At 44.7% G+C, this 16,867-nt stretch overlaps 1 protein-coding gene across 25 annotated transcripts in view; it reads left to right on the top strand.

Annotated features, from left to right (window-relative positions):
* Positions 1 to 16,867, top strand: part of KALRN (kalirin RhoGEF kinase) — a 700,623-nt gene that overhangs the window by 229,234 nt on the left and 454,522 nt on the right. For all 25 annotated transcript variants that reach the window (XM_054480931.2, XM_054480928.2, XM_054480929.2 and 22 more), the window contains exons 4-5: positions 956 to 1,148; positions 5,185 to 5,697. In XM_054480931.2, the coding sequence (XP_054336906.1) occupies positions 956 to 1,148; positions 5,185 to 5,697 (706 nt within the window). The remainder of the gene's footprint in view (positions 1 to 955; positions 1,149 to 5,184; positions 5,698 to 16,867) is intronic.

The following is a 16,867-nucleotide window of genomic DNA, read 5'->3' on the forward strand; positions in this document are numbered from 1 at the left end:
GCCTGAGAATAGCCACTGCACTCCAGCCAGTACACATAGCGAGACCCTGACTCTTTAAAAAAAAAAAAGGAAAAAGAAATAATAATAAACTACAAGTAATACATCTTTAATACAATGGTGGTAAATACATATTATTCATACTTTGTGTACCATCTCTCTTCAACTGGCAGAATCAACCTAGAGCCTTTTTTTGAAAAAGTATTCCTTGGCCCAGTTTGGGCTTAGTGGTAAGATGTACCAGTGCCTGTCACTGATGTGGGCAAAGGGCAGAACAACAACCCTGTCAAGGACTTTCCATCTCAGGTTTAAGAGGCAACAGGGTCTCTGTCTTTAGAGAACTGGAATTTCAATGGGGAAAACATGATTCATTTTAGGAACAAGAAAGGGAGACAAAAATTAAAATAAAAATCAAATACAATTGTGAATATCCAAATTGTAAACATCCCAACAAGTACAGTTGACTACAGGTTGGGTAGCTCCTATCCAAAATGCTTGGAACCAGAAGTGTTTTGGACTTCGGATTTTTTTTTTTTTTTTTTTTGGAATGTTTGCATTCTACTTGCCAGGTGAGTATCCCTAATCCGAAAATCCAAACTCCGAAATGCTGCAACAATCATTTCCTTTGAGCATCATGTTGACCCTCTTAAAGTTTCAAGTTTTGGAGCACTTCAGATTTTGGATTTTCAGATTAGGGATACTCAACCTGTATAAGGAAGGCCAAGTTATTTGCCAAGTGCTGGGAGAAGGCAGAATGCCAGGACCATTGGTCAGATGTACAAAGGGTTTTCTGAGGCAGTACAGTTTGAGTTGAGTTTGAAGGTGGCCAAGAGACCTGGCGTGAAGTTGAAAGAGTGATTCTGGTCAAGGGGAGTGCAGGTTTCCGGGTGTTTTTGACTGTGTACTCCAAAGTCTCAGCTACCCAGAGTGACCATACCAACCTCTGACCTCCCCACAGTGAGGACGTGTGCAAACGTGGCTTCACTGTCATCATCGACATGCGGGGCTCCAAGTGGGACCTCATCAAGCCCCTCCTCAAAACGCTGCAGGAAGCCTTTCCAGCTGAGATCCATGTGGCCCTCATCATTAAACCCGACAACTTCTGGCAGAAACAGAAGACCAACTTTGGCAGCTCCAAATTCATCTTTGAGGTGAGCCAGATTTCTCTCTCTTAGCATCTTCTTTCCCTTCCCCTTCTGCCATCCACACATTTCGTACGTCCTCTTCTCCATCTACCATACAGTATGTGACACCTCAAGGGCTGAGATTTCAGGATTCCCTGGCCACCATGGCCTTACCAGTTAGAGTATGGGGAGGAACAAGAGGCTCACGAGATTGTCCCAAATGCACACCTTCATTAGACAGTCTTATTTACTGTCGGTGGTTGTGTAACTGGGACAACTGTTTCTGGAGGCAGCTTTGCAATTTGTAACAAAAACCTTAGGAAGAGTTTATGTCCATTGATGTAGCAGTTCTTTTTTTATTGCTGTATCATAGTTGTACATATTTTCGGGTACATGTGACATTTTGATGCCTATATACAATATGTAATGATCAAATCAGAGTAAATGGGATATCCATCACCTCAAACATTTATCATTTCTTTGTGCTAGAAACATTACAGTTCTTCTCTTCTAGCTTTTGAAATATACCATAAATGATTATTAACTATAATTCCTCTACTGTGTTATTGAATACTAGAACTTATTTCTTCTATTTAACTGTATTTCTGTATCTAGTAACTAATTTAGGAAAATATTCTTTTTTTTTTTTTGAGATAGAGTCTCACTCTGTTACCCAGGCTGGAGTGCAGTGATGATCTCGGCTCACTGCAACCTCTGCCTCCTGGGTTCAAGTGATTCTCCTACCTCAGCCTCCTGAGCAGCTGGGACTACAGGCACCTGCCACCATGCCTGGCTAATTTTTGTATTTTTAGTAGAGATAGGGTTTCATCCTGTTGGCCTGGCTGGTCTGGAACTCCTTACCTCAGGTGATCTGCCCACCTCAGCCTCCCAAGATGCTGGGATTACAGGCATGAGCCACTGTGCCCAGCCTAATTTAAGAAAATATTCTTAATATGAAATCTCAACAAATAAGAAGGTAAAAAGCCAGGTAAAATTGCAAGCAAGAAATGTCTATAAGAATGTTCATCACAGCTCATATGTTCCTATACAATAGTATATATACACGTGTGCACAAGTATTTATACATATATAGTGCATATACATACACATATATAGGTTGTATCCTTACTAGCCATGACTGTTGGTGACATTAATCCACAAATACTGGCTGGGCATGGTGATTCACGCCTGTACTGTAATCCCAGCACTTTGGGAGGCTGAGGAGGGTGGATCAATTGAGGTCAGGAGTTCAAGACCAGCCTGGCCAACATGGTGAAACCCTGTCTCTACTAAAAATACAAAATTAGCTGGGCGTGGTGGCATGTGCCTGTAATCCAAGCTACTCAAGAGGCTGAGGCAGGAGAATCACTTGAACCCGGGAGGCGGAGGTTGCAGTGAGCTGAGATTGCACTATTGCATTCCAGCCTGGGTGACAGAGCGAAACTCCTCAAAAAACAAAACAAAACAAACAAACAAAAAAACAAAACAAACAACCCAAATACTATGAAGCCAGGAAAAGCCATATTTAGAAAAAATAGTATTAAAATATTTATTGTTTAGTAAAATGCAGGTGATAAAACAATATGGACAGTATAATCTGAGATTTGTTTTTAAAGTGTATGTATGGAGAAGAAAACTGAGATTGAAGGTGTTAGTGATGATTTATTCTAGGTGACTGGATAATGGATGGTTTTTATTTACTTCATATGTTTTTATTTTTTTCAAGGATGACGTATTACTTTCATAATCAAGGAAAACATGTTTTTAAACTAAATTTTCTGAAGGGTATATGTTTCCCCTGAGAATTTTTAATGACAATACATCAGATTAAATCAATGATTTATGTATCTGTGTTCCAGCCAAATTTAAACCGTTCCCTTCCTCAGAATTCTAGTCCTCATCTGCAAGGGGATGAACTTTTAAATGTGTGTATGTTGAAAACACAGAGCTGCTTTTAATCTTTCAGCAGCTTCCCATTCCAGACTTTTGTGCCCTGGGGGCCAGGAGCGCCTGTGTGTGGTGTCAAATAGGCTGTGATTTGAGCACAGTGACCTGACACTTGATGCAGGCGATTCTCACTCTGTGTAAACAATACAAGAAATTTGGCTTGGTATAAAAACAGTGACCTATTATAGTCTCCTAGCACCCCTCCAGAACACTAGGAGTCCTGTAGGGAAATGCTTTCTGTATTTTGGCTTGTTTATACAGAGGTGGTGACAACAAGCCTATAGATGTATAAGCTGAAGAGACTGAAAAGAATCTTTTCAGTAAGTCTTGATACTTCTGCTTCAGCATTGCTGGCCTGCATGTCCCATCTCTCTGTACCTCTTTCACTCTAAGTTGAGCAAGCTTGTCTCTGCCTCCTAAATAAGAGGATAGGAGAGATAGCTGGGGGCTTCCCAATCAAAGGAATATTTATAAGGCAGTATGTTAAAAACAATGAATTTAATACTTAGTGCAGACTGGGGTGACAAGTGATACAGAGATGAGAGTATAAGCTTGTTCAACAATAGATACTTATACATAATTGGTAAGTATAATGATGGAGGACTTCCCAGAAGTGGTAAACTTTGAGCCAAATTTGAAGGAGAAAGTATTTTGGAATAGGGTTTCTCAAGTTTAATGCACACAAATCTCCTGGGGATTTTGAAAATGCAGATTCTGCCTCAGTAGGTCTGGGGTAAGGCCTAAGATTCTGCATTTCTAACAAGCTCCCATGTGATGCCAGTACTGCTGGTCTGAGAGCTATGCTTTGAGTAGCAAGGATGGAGATTAGCAGGAGTTTGCAACTCTACTTGCACATTAGAATCATCTGAGGGACTCTTAAACCTACTCATGTCCAAGCTCCCATTTAGCCAATTAAATCAGAATTTCTAGGGATGAGGTTTGAGCATTGGTATTTTTGCACACTCTCCAAAGGATTCTAATGAGCAGTCAAGTTTGACAACCATTGTTCCAGACCAGCCCTCCTGCCTACGGCAACTCCTTCCTTCCTCTTAGGAGAAGGGTGGAAAGAGAAGGAACAAAGAGGGGATGCTCAGAGAGTAGCAAGACACAGAGAGATAAATTGCTTTTCAGGTTTTGAGTAACGATGCAGCCTTCAGATCATCAGAGTGAGCATTAACAGGGATTGAGCATGTAGTACGTGCTATGCACCCTATGTGCTTTACACACATTGATATATTTAATCTCTGCAAGCCCCCTGAGGAAGGAATTATTATCTCCATTACACAGAGGAGGAGACTGAGGCTCTGAGACCTTAATAGCTTGCCCTGGGTCACACAGTTAATAAGCGTAGGGGTGGGACCCAAACACAGATATTAATTTGCTAGCCTCTCATTCTTCATGAGAAAGAAGAGAAGGCTAAAGCCCTATAGGAAAAAAAGATGTTTACTAATAAACTAAAGTGGTTGCCTGCATCATCATTTGCTGGAGACACTTTGCTTCCTGGAGACAAACATTCTCCAGTCTGCTCTCCAGGAGCTTGTAGGGGCCTCACAGAGAAAACCAAGGGCCCAGACTCCCCTGTTGCCCATCCCTAATTCTGTTCACCATACCACAGAAGAGCTAAAAGGGAGAGCCTTGGAAAAGATAAGACTGTGAAATCTTTGCAGCCAAAGCACTGGCCCATGTTGCTTAATCCAACTATGATGATACCCTGGGTCCACAGGCCTTGGTTTTAAAGCTGTAGAAAACTGTCCCCCGGAAACTAGGTCAGTTTTTCTTCCAGCTTCTGCTTCTAGCCTCTGAAGCCCTTTTGAAGTGAACTGGGGTCAGGAGGAGGGAAAATGAGGAGAGGAGGGACACAAAAGCAGTTCTTCTGGGGTGGTAAATGGCGGGCAGTTGGAGAGGCTTGCTAAAGCAGTCAGCAGTCTGTAGAAACTGCTGATCCTGGCTGATCTGTGACTCCTGACCGGTGAGTCCCACGGCCTCCACTCACCCTTTCCGAGGCAGGCTGTGGTCATTATTATGTGGACTTATCTTGTCCTTTCCCTCATCCTATTTCTGCCCTGTTCTTCCCCCAACATCACTGAATATCCTTGTCTGTGTCTGCCCCTTACAGACAAGCATGGTATCTGTGGAGGGCCTCACAAAGCTGGTGGACCCCTCCCAGCTGACAGAGGAGTTTGACGGCTCCCTGGACTACAACCATGAGGAGTGGATCGAACTGCGGCTCTCCCTGGAGGAGTTCTTCAACAGCGCCGTGCACCTGCTCTCGCGCCTCGAGGACCTCCAGGAGATGCTAGCCCGGAAAGAGTTTCCTGTGGATGTGGAGGGCTCTCGGCGGCTCATTGATGAGCACACACAGCTCAAGAAAAAGGTGCTGAAGGCCCCTGTGGAGGAGCTGGACCGCGAGGGGCAGCGGCTGCTGCAGTGCATCCGCTGCAGCGATGGCTTCTCAGGACGCAACTGCATCCCGGGCAGTGCTGACTTCCAGAGCCTGGTGCCCAAGATCACCAGTCTCCTGGACAAGCTGCACTCCACCCGGCAGCACCTGCACCAGATGTGGCACGTGCGCAAGCTCAAGCTGGACCAGTGCTTTCAGCTGCGGCTCTTCGAGCAGGATGCTGAGAAGGTAGGAAGGGAACAGGCCAAACCTGAGCCAGGATGGGGGTGAGGGAGCAGAGGTTGCTCATCCAACTTTCTGATTAATGATAGTACTTTCCTGGAAAGCTTTAAAATAGTGTGCCTACTAGTTTTAGCTAATGTAATTTTTTTTAAGCTCACCCTTATATAGTATGTATTATGTGCCCAGTATTGTTCTAAGCACTGTGTGTAAATTTACTCATTTTAATCCTTTCAAGAGTCCTAAGAGGTAGATGTACTATTATAATCACATTTTACAGATGAAGAAACTGAGATGTTAAAGAATTCACCAAGCTGGGAAGCGCAGTCTGGCTCCAGGGTCCCTGCTTTTACCTACTGTTAGAAGCTGCCCCGAGTGCCTGCAATGAGTGGCTCAAGCCAGCTAAGGAACAAAAACAGTACTGTTAACAGCCACTATAATATTAATTAGTGATTATGGCCCTGCAATGTATTTTACCGTTGACAAACCACTTTCACACAGTCTTATTTAATCTGCATAATCCTTTGATCCTTACGGGTTGAGTGGTGGCATCTCTCTTGACATGCAGGGAAACGGATGTTCTTTGATCTTGGGTCTACAGTGACAGAGCTGACATCTGAATCCAGCGTTTTTCTGTTTCCAAGTCCAGGGCTCTTCCTGCCATACCCACTTGTTTCCAGAGGTTTCTCTTCAGCTGCTAAGCACTTTCTTGAGTAAGACACCATTTTTTCCAGCAGTGAATTTTCAAAGCTTTCCCCTTATCAGGGGAAAGTAAGATAAGAGAATGTAAAAAAGGAAAATTGCATATAGTACCTCTTTGCTGAGGATACAAAGGTATCTTTCCTAGATTCTCTTTAAGCTAAAGAGAAGAAAGAAGAGTTTACTATTATATGTGCTTTAAGAAGAATAAAATAGGCTCTCCTCCTGTCAGTTTTCTGGATATAACATATTTAAATGGACAATACTGTTCTCAGGGATGCCATGACATCTCTCAGTAACCTGTGAATTTTACAATGTCTGATATCATGGTTTTCTGTCTTTTAAGAGCTCATATTGAAAAATGTCTCTAGGTATTTTTAAATGATGAAATTGAGATCTTAAACTCTCTGTATAAGTGTGATCCCAATTTATGTACTAAATATAACTGCAAGAAAATTTACCAGAATGTTAATAGTTTTGCTTCCTTGGGGCAGGCTTATGGTTGATTTTAATTTCTCTGTATAATTTTATAATGTTTTCTAATTTTTTATAACATATAGTAAAAGAAAATTAGTATATGCAGTTTTTTTAATGCATATCACTTTTTATAGCATATCCCTTTTTATATACCTTTTGAATATGATTTAAGCAAGTTTTGGGAACTTCTGACCTTTCTTGGGGCTCTTTGCCCAGTGTCCTGGAAGCCTGGGTCTGACCCTGGCCTGACCTGCCCTGAGAAGGGCAGCTTAGACCTCAGAATTCCTGCATTGCTCTCCGAGTGATTAGATGCCAAGGCAGGAACCAGCTGTTCTGTGAAGCCAGAATCAGGTACTTTGGCTCTGTTGCCAGTTTCGTTTTCTTTGATTTTTTTTTTTTTTTGAGACGGAGTCTTGCTCTGTCACCCAGGCTGAAGTGCAGTGGCACCATCTCGGCTCACTGCAAGCTCCGCCTCCCGGGTTCATGCCATTCTCCTGCCTCAGCCTCCTTAGTAGCTGGGATTACAGGTGCCCATCACCACGCCCGGCTAATTTTTTGTATTTTTTTAGTAGAGACGGGGTTTCAACCGTGTTAGCCAGGATGGTCTCGATCTCCTGACCTCTTGATCCGCTCACCTTGGCCTCCCAAAGTGCTGGATTACAGGCGTGAGCCACCGCACCCGGCTCTGTTGCCAGTTTTGGAATGATCTGGAACATCTTTTTTTTCTTGAGGCCTGTTTTGCTCTGGGGCAGGGAATCTGCTTTGCAGCCTGGCCTGGGTGCCTGTTTCAGTGAGCAAGGGACAGAAAGGGAGGTGGGAGACTTAGGTCTGCCTAGGTATGTTTTAGAGTTTGGGGCACTTCATGGTATCCCTGAGGCTTAAGGACATGGGAAGCCTGCATAGGGCACAGATAGTGCCTGTCTGAAAAACCAAGTAAACAGCATACCATAGCTCCAGAAGTTCCCAGGTCAAGGAGGCTGCCCTTCTAGGGCCTGCCAAGTTCCATTCAACAGGGCAGTAATTGCTGTTACACATATATGCTCTCAATCCATGTTCATAAGAATTGTATAGTATATGATAATTACTATTTTACAATTGAAGAAACGGAAACTCAGAGAGGTGAAGTGGCTGGCCCGAGGTCATACTGTTGGTTAGCCAGGGCCAGTGTTTTAATCTGTCTCCAAAGCCATCCAAGCTCTTATCCAATAATAACCCTGCTGTCCCTCTGCTCCCAGAGCTTGCCTCCTGCTACCACTGAACACCACCTGTTAGCCCCTAGGTCTCCTGGCGCATGCCTTGATGGTCCTAGAGAAAAATCTCAAATCCCACATTTTAATGCTCATTCCACAGCAGGGGCTCTTTCTGTGCCATGGACTCTTTTGGTCTGGTGAAGCATATGGACCGCTTATCAGAATAATATTTGTAAAGGTACAAAAAATATACATAGGCTTGGAAAGCAATTACTTAAACATGGTTATTTGCAGGAACCGAAAACCAAATACCACATGTTCTCACTTGTAAGTGGGAGGTAATCATTGGATACTCATGGACTTAAAGATGGCAACATAGAAACTGGGGACTACTAGAGGCAGTAAGGAGAGAGGGGGCTAAGGGTTGAAAAACTAACTATTGGGTACTATACCCAGTAACTGGGTAATAGGATTATACCCAGGTAATAAACCTGCGTATGTATCCCTTGAATCTAAATTAAACATTGAAAATAAAATAAAATGTTATATTTTAAAAATAGCAGCACTATATATATTTTTAATTAACATGCTAATAAGATCTACTTGAAGTCTAATAACTACCATAATCCTGAAGTAGTGGTGAATATAAATAAATGATGTTTCAGGACAACAACCCTGATGTGATATGAAAATGTGTGTGTTTCTATTGGAGTCAAAGACACAAACTAATGCAGTTTGTTGACTGTGTTCATAATGGAAGAGAATGCTATATTTCAGTTAGAGGTTAGTGCAAATAAAGATGTGATTTTTTTCCCTATCCAAGTATATGATCCCTGAATTATATCCATGAACCCAAGGTTTAGAATGCCTGTTGTGTGAGGTGCTCATACCTTAAAAAGGAGTGTGGGGGAGTGGGCAAATGTGCACGTGTGTATGTTCATGCATGTGCATGTGAGTAGAGGGGTGGGGAGAGAGGGAGAGAATATTCAAAACAAGGGAGCAAAAAGAAGGATGGGATGAGGGCAGCCCAGGAATATTTTGAGGTTGAGTCAGTGGTGAAAATGCCACTCAAGCTTGACCCAGCTGCCACTGAAAATGTGCTGAGTGCTGGACAGGGCAGAAAAACAGTCCTTTTAAGTTGCTTTAAGATTAATTTAAAATATCTGTGCAGAGCTAAGTACCTCAGCCTTTGACTTATTTGGTGGCTTTGGAAGGGGGTGAAGAGGGTGATGGTTTGAAATAAGGGCTGTGAGTGTGGATTCACATCTAAACAAGGGCTTGAGGAAGTAGTTACTGCCTGAGCCAAGTCTTAGTCTCCCTTCTGGTGGGAGGCTGGTTGGCGGAGGCCTCTAATTCCAGATCTGGGAAGCTCTTGGCAATCAGAGGAGTCTGGTGATAGTTCAGCCTCTATTTTTGTAAAAGAGGTGGGCGCATTCTCGCCCCTGGCCTTGCAGGGTGACAGCTTGTTCCCAAGGGCTTGAAAATGGGTTGGTGTTCCCCATTTACCAGCTGGCCTTGGGGAGTGAAGCTGCCTCTCACTTCTTCCCCTGACATCTGTGGTGACCCCCCACATTCCCCATCTTAGAGATGCTGGGGAGTGGGCCGTGCTCTCTCCCAATTAAGCATCTAGGGAGTAGGGCCTCTGTTCCACAGATAATTCATGAAGCAATCACTCATTCATTTAATAATCAATGTTGAACAGCTGTTGTGAGCCACCAAAAGGGTGGGTAGGCCAGAAGTTCTCTCTGGAGCAGCTCACCATCTAATTAAGGAAGTGAGCACATAAGCTCCTGTGTATTCACTTTTTTTTATTTTTAAAAGCAGGTTTATTGATGTATAATTGATAAAAAATAAGTGGCACATATTTAACATATATGATCTGATAAGTTTGGACATGCGTATACAGCTATAAAACCATCAAGGTAATAGACATAGCCATACCTCCAAAAGTTTTTTTGTTTCCCTTTGCATAAACTCTTACTTATTAAATGCTTTCTGTGCACCCTGTACTGTCCTAGGCACAGCCTCTGTGCTTGGAGAGTTTTCAGAGAAGAGGGAACACTGCTGCTCAGGAATGACAGGAAAGTCTTAATGAGCAATCTGTGGAAACACAGAGTAATTCAGAGATGATTCAAACAATGCACGATGTTAGATGAACCACTTTAGTCTCAGCCGGGCACCCTCTGGTCTATAACTAATGGGCATGTCCTCCACTGTATTCACAGAACACAAGCCAGGTCACCCCTCATTGGCCTGGTGCAGATTAAGGCTCTCTGTGCAGCCATGTTTCACATCTGGCCACCCCTCCAATTGTGATAGACCCTGTGTGATGAAGGTGTCTGCCCTGCAAACACAACCTATTACTGAAGAGAAGGGATGGGCCTGTTCCCCACTGGGGGCCATATGTGGTCTTAAAGGTCATTAAGTAGACTCATTGTAGATGTGCCTGTGGAAAATGGAAGGGTGAGTGCTACTCAGTGGAAGATCCTCCCCCAACACACCCCTTCCTGGGTGCCTAGGGCAGATCTTCTAATGCTAGAACTAGAAGCAACCGTGAAGTCCACACGTCTACCTCCCACACACTGTAGAAATCCCAGCCTTGCCATCTGATGACAGTCATTATGACCTCGTGATGTCAATGTGCTGATGCCAATGATAAGTATCAGAAAATACCGAAACTCCCATCTGCCTTCTGATCTGGGGAAGGCCCTCAGTCTTCCAGTCTTTTCAGGGAAGGAGCAGAGCTTCGAAGAGTTCCGGTGCATAACTAGACTTAACTGATTGAGAAATCTTTATCTACTCCATTTCTGAATAAAGGAAGCTCTACTGATGTCTACCCAGGAGGCCCATTTTTTAGCCTTGCCCAAAGCTATTCTGGAAAGGAGAAGATATTCGCACTTTGGGAGAATCCCCAAAAGAGTGAACAAAGCTGGCTAATGGGGCTTCCAGTATTGGAATCATGCCTATTATTGGTTTATGCAGCACATTGTATTTGTTTCATGTGTAAATGCCTGGTTGGGAAACGCCAAAGACAATATCCTTATCACCCTGCTTGAGAAGATATTTTGGTGCCTACCTCCCCCATGACCAAGACATCTAGCCCAAATGAGAATCTCTCATTTTTTTTTAGGTGTTCTGCGGAGACTGTGGCCTCAGTGGCTGCCTGGCCCTGCCTTTACCACTATAGGAAAGCTCACCTTGGAAAACCTAATTTTTAAATGCCTTCCTGCATATTCATTTTTGCATGGTGAAATTCTATTCACATCCACGGGTGCCATGCTGAAATGAAGCTGTGGCGGGTGGGGTTAGGATTTGTCCTGGGGTGACACGTATCAATTGTGAGACATTAGGCACATCTTTAACTTCTCACCCCCAATTGTGTTACCGACAAAACAAAGATAAAGAATTTATATTACTTCTACTTCAGCATCTTTTGACTTTTCTTCTGCTTCCACACTGCACTGTTCTCATGCACAATACTCTCTCTTCATGAAAACATCTTTCAACAGGAGAAGTGGGGTGGCCACGGTCATGGTGGTGGCAGCTTTGGAGGTGGTGATGACAGAGAATAAACTTCTGAGGAGATGTACCAGAATCTGCAGATGGTTTAATAAAGCCCCACCCCCACCCCAATCCATTCCTCTTCCTTCCTCTTCCTTTGAGACTTGCTCCACTAAATAAGTATCTAAGCCCTTTTACAACTTAACAATTGTATAATACTTTTTGCTTTTTTGCTTTTTCGTTCTCCCCTACATATTTATAGTGGGTTCTTCTCTTTTCAGGATTGTTGCCTTGGGTAATTATGAAAAATAAGAAACCTCTCAGCAAATAAAACCCTACTCCCTTGAGGTTTTGTTTATTTGTTTGTTTGCTTAAAAAAAAGACAAACTTCTTTGCAGGGTTGTTATGAGAATTGAGTGGGATTATGTATGTAGCAGTGCCTGGCATGGTGCCTGGCCCAGCATAGCTATTCCAGGAACATTGGCTTCCCTTCCTTCTCCCTGTGCTATTTCAGTTATGATTTACTCTTCAGTCATGGGTGCCTGCTGAGACCATGAAGAGTGTCACTGATGCTCTCTTCCAAATGAACCTGCTCTAAATCATTTTCAATTATCCTTAGTGGAACAAAATTCAGAATTGATTTTTGAGAGAAGTTGGAAATTATGGTGTAGATTCTTGGGGGTCCTGCAGGTCACCAGGCTATGCAGTGCCCCTGGGCAGGGCACAAAAGAGGAGCACATAGGTCAAATTGGGGTCACACCTGAGGTGTCAGGGTGGGGAGATCCTCCACAGGGAAAGTTCTCTGGAAAAACAAGGTCTGTCCTTGAAGCAGCCCCAGAGGAAAGTGATTCTTCCTGGTGTCCCATGAGAGGTGAGCACCCGTCCCCATGCACCCTCTACAGCTGAGACACTTGTCACCTTCTGCTTTGCAGTATAGCTAAGAGCATATTTGTCTTATTCCCTTGCAAACTTGGGGCCAGAAATACTTCCTATGGCAATGTTTATGCATTTTAATATTCTTGGAAGTCTGTGCAAACAAAATAATGCTGCTTTTATGTTAATCACCATGAGAAAAATCTACACTGGGCACCACTGGGCATCGTGGTAGGCAGCAGACCACTGTGCTAAGGGTGATGTGCTTATTGCGTTTTGAGGTTGGTATGTCCTGTTGGCCACATTAGCATTGCAGGACATCCCCAGGATGCCCCGTCACTGGGCAAAGTATCCACTGCTATTTCCTGTCCTCTCCCTCCAAGGTATAAACAGTTCTGGTCACTCCCTAGAGCCCAAAACAGGACCCAAAGTCTTATCCTGCCTGGGGTGACCAGAACCAGTGGGGCTGTTGTAGAGAAATCCTGCTGCTTCTACTTCCCTGGTGGACCCTGGCCCACTGTCTCTTTTCTTCCCCACACCTCCAACACCCCCATTCCCCATGAGGCAGCAGTAATGTGATTCCACTGTCATTTGTCAAAATGAAGTGCCTTTGCAGTAGTTACAATATGTAATTCTTTGGGGAATGTTCAAAGTATTTTCACACCCATGACCTTAGAGATTTTCTGGCCCAGCCTTTCCTTTTGCATAATAATCTTTGACCTAGAGCAGAGACCCACCCAAAGTCATCCAGTCCGTGGTTCATCATCCAAGTCTCCCATGTACTGTATGTGGTAGGCCAAGTGGGCACGTATAGGGGCATCATTTCACAGATGGGAAAGCTGAGACTTGGTGTACTTGAGTGGTTTGCTTGGGATAGAGTCCTCTGCTTTGAAGCTGGTGCTCCTCCCTCTTCTCCCAACACACACACGCACACGCGTGTGCACACAAACACACAAGTGTGCACATGTGCACACACACACACACCCTCTACACCCTCTCTTTGGAGGCTCCTTGCCGTGCAGGACAGATGGTGGCATGTGCCAGGAACCTAGGCGGTGGCTAAAGGGGCTGGGGGCTAGGAGGATAAGGGTCACTTGACATGTGTCCTCACCAGTGCTGTGGTGAAGGGACAAGCACTGGACAGCCTCCAGAGGGGCATGTCATGTCTCTGTGTGGTTCAATTGCCTGAGCCCTTCATGTTGGGAGGGAGGCTTCAAAGAGCTGTGACCTTCGGGGTGGCCAGAAGGGCAAGGCCTTTACTGGGTGGTTGTAATTTCCTGCTTTTTTTGGAGAAAGGCTCCGGTGCCCTCTTGTTCCTGCTCTCCCCCCTCCTACTGAGACCTTAACCACCAAACCCCTCCACCTCCTGTTGACGGGGCTCAGGGCAAGGAAGTGTGTCTGTATCCCGCCCCCTGACACAGAACACAGTGTCCTGTATTATTTCCAGCCTGCTGGTCCTGGGAATTTCGACTTACTTTTTCTCATTTCCTCCCCTTGCACATTAGAAACATTAGATTCCAAAAATAATCTAAGTCACAGTGTTCTACAGGCTGCATGTGTGTGTTTTCTCCCAAAGCTGTTTTTCTCCCTCTTAAATCCTTTCTCCCTCTCCTTTCTTCCCTCTCCTGCATTTTCAGCCCCATTTGTATCCTGAGATTAGCATGCCTGCAGGAGGAGTGTGGGTGTGGAGAACAGAATGGAGGAAGGATGGGGAAGAATGCTCAGGCATGAGGCTTGGCTCCCTTCCATGGTTCTCTCAAGAGAGTGGAAGGTGCCAAGACCTGAACTGCTGTGTGTAAAGAGTCTGCCTATGCAGCCCCTGCTTATGAATGGACCCCATAGAACTGTGGACCCCTTAGTGACTCTTTGGAACTTAGAACTAAGACACTGTGTTAACAGTACTTTACAGAATCTGGGTTGTCACACTGACTCTGTCTGTAGCAATTGAGGTGAGCTGTGAAAAGAAGGTCTGATCAGAGATGAACTGTGTGTGTGTGTGTGTGTGTGTGTGTGTGTGTGTGTGTGTGTGGTGCAGGGCAGTAACTGAGAAAAGTTCACTGACTCATTCATCAACAGACATTGAGTGTCTACTGTGTGACAGGCCTTCTGCTGGGACTATGTCTCTCTACTCTTACCCTAGGCCTTGGATGGAGGATAGTGTAGGGCAGTGCAGGGAAAATCAGAGTTAGCACGAATGTAATTCTTGATACATTGTAAGGAAAAGATGGTTTAGAAAGTCACCACTCCAGTGGCTAGAACCCAGGTGAGTTAAGATATCAAGGTCTCTGTTGCTTTCTGGGTGGGGGTAGGGCTGGTGGAGGTGGGGTGGGTGTCTTAGTATGTATGGGAGAAAAAGCATGGAGGTGGTCCAAGCAAAAAGGAGACATGTCAGCTCTGCCCCAGTAGGGGAAACAGGGGAAAGATTTTGGTACCCTGTTTGAAGAACGAAGGACATTTCAGGTGTATTTTATAAAGTAAAACAAATTTTACTTTATAATTTGTTTTATAAATTATAAAGTAATTTGGGAATGCCCCATCACTGGGCAAAGTATCCACTGCTATTTCCTGTCCTCTCCCTCCAAGGTATAAACAGTTCTGGTCACTCCCTAGAGCCCAAAACAGGACCCAAAGTCTTAACCTGCCTGGGGTGACAAATTTGTCAGACTTTATAAAACAAAGTCTCTATTTGGGGTGGGAAGCTTTCCCAAGGTTTCTTTCTAGGCATTTTGCTTTGAGGAACCTGCTTTCCTTCCTTTTTTCTACCTTCTACCATTTTCCCCTGTTCCATTACTACTCCCTTTCCCACTTGTGACCTTCCTGGTCCCTGCCCTGGCATCTCCTCAGGCCTGTCCTTAACTTTTGTGCACCTGTTCTCTCTGAACTTGTTGCATGGCCTTCCTTTTCCATTCCTGCTTCCTTCCTTGGTCAGAGTTAAAGAAGAGCCCCATGCACAGTTCAGGCCTCCTGTGGGGGAAAAAGAGAGCACTGCCTTTGGAATTGGAGAAACCTGGGTTTGAATCCCTGCTGGGCCACTTGTAGCTGAGTGACTGTGTGTAGTTCACCCCCTCTGAACACTGATTTCTTTATCTCTAAAATATAGATTTTAATACCTGCCTTAGGATTATTGTATGAGTTAAAGAAAATGTACATAAATCTTCCAGTATGGCTGGAGCCTTGAAGACATTCAGCACATGGAACAAATGGTAGATTTGTAGAGATAGACTTGTGCTGGCCCATGTAAATGAGTGGAATCAGCAGTAGACAGATGCCTGGGGAGGCTCTCTTGAGGGGCATGCATGGGGAATACAGCCCCATCCACAACAAAGATGCCAGAGTGGAAAGTAGGCAGCCTGTGGCAGCAGAGCATGGAGGTGAGGAACCTGGTGGCTGGAGAAACCAAGAAGGGATCTTGAGGAGGAACTCATCAGTGGGTATTAGACACAAAGTTGGCTGCTAGCAGGGAGAAAAGGAAATGGAAGCTGTAACCAGGCTGGCAGGATCTTAGAGAACACTTGCTGAAGATAAGCCAATCACTGTGCCTAGCACTGTGCCAGGGATGGGCAATTGGAAGATGAGCTGCATTCAGGCCTTGCCATGTTGGAGCAGAGGGCACCAGCAAACAAATAGCCATTGCACAGGTAAGTTCACAACGGTGTCTATTAGTGCTGTGGGAGCATAGATGGAGAAATGTTTAGCCAGGGTTTGGGATGCAGGGAGATGGAAGAGTGTGAGCAAAGGCACAGCAGCCTCAAAACGCAGGCTGGATCCTGGGAATGTCTGCAGTTGGGTGCGGCTGGAGCACAGGCTCTACAGAGAGGAGTGCAGGAGGTCTGTGTTCATGCCATGTGGGTTACCAGGAGTCAAGAGCACAACAGAGAGTCAGAAGTCCATGGAATAAGCAGTGGACCACGAGGAAAACTGGATTCTGGCAAATGGTTTAGGTCTTGCCAGGAGCATCTGAGAATCCTAAAGTCTTTGATTCAGGTCCAATCCCTTACCCAGGGCAGAACTCTCTTCCAGATGTGCATTTTTCCAGATTCTTCTGAGCATTTCCAGGGCTGAGGAAGCCACAGCTTTGTGAGGCAGCCTGTTCCACTGTTCTATAGCCCCAGTTGTTCGAAAGTCTTCCTTCCAGCAGGCCAGAATCTACCCTTCTGTAGTTACACCCTGTAGTCCCATCTCTGTCTCCCAGGGTCACTGGGGAACTACGGGAACTACTCTATTCCTTCCCCTACAGGGCAGCTCTCCCGTAACTTGGGAACAGTGCTTGGGGACCTTCCTCATGTTTTCTTCACCAGATAAAGTTCTGTGAGTTCTTTCAGCCTATTTTCATTTGACATGGGCTCTAAACTCTTTAATGCAGCTTTCCTGGGACCAGTTTTTCAAATGTGTGAGGGGAAGTGGGAGGAGTCTGCAGCTTTTTGTCCCACTTGCACAGG

This window comes from Pongo pygmaeus, chromosome 2 (genome assembly GCF_028885625.2).
Source record: "Pongo pygmaeus isolate AG05252 chromosome 2, NHGRI_mPonPyg2-v2.0_pri, whole genome shotgun sequence".
Classification (NCBI taxonomy): Eukaryota; Metazoa; Chordata; class Mammalia; order Primates; family Hominidae; genus Pongo; species Pongo pygmaeus.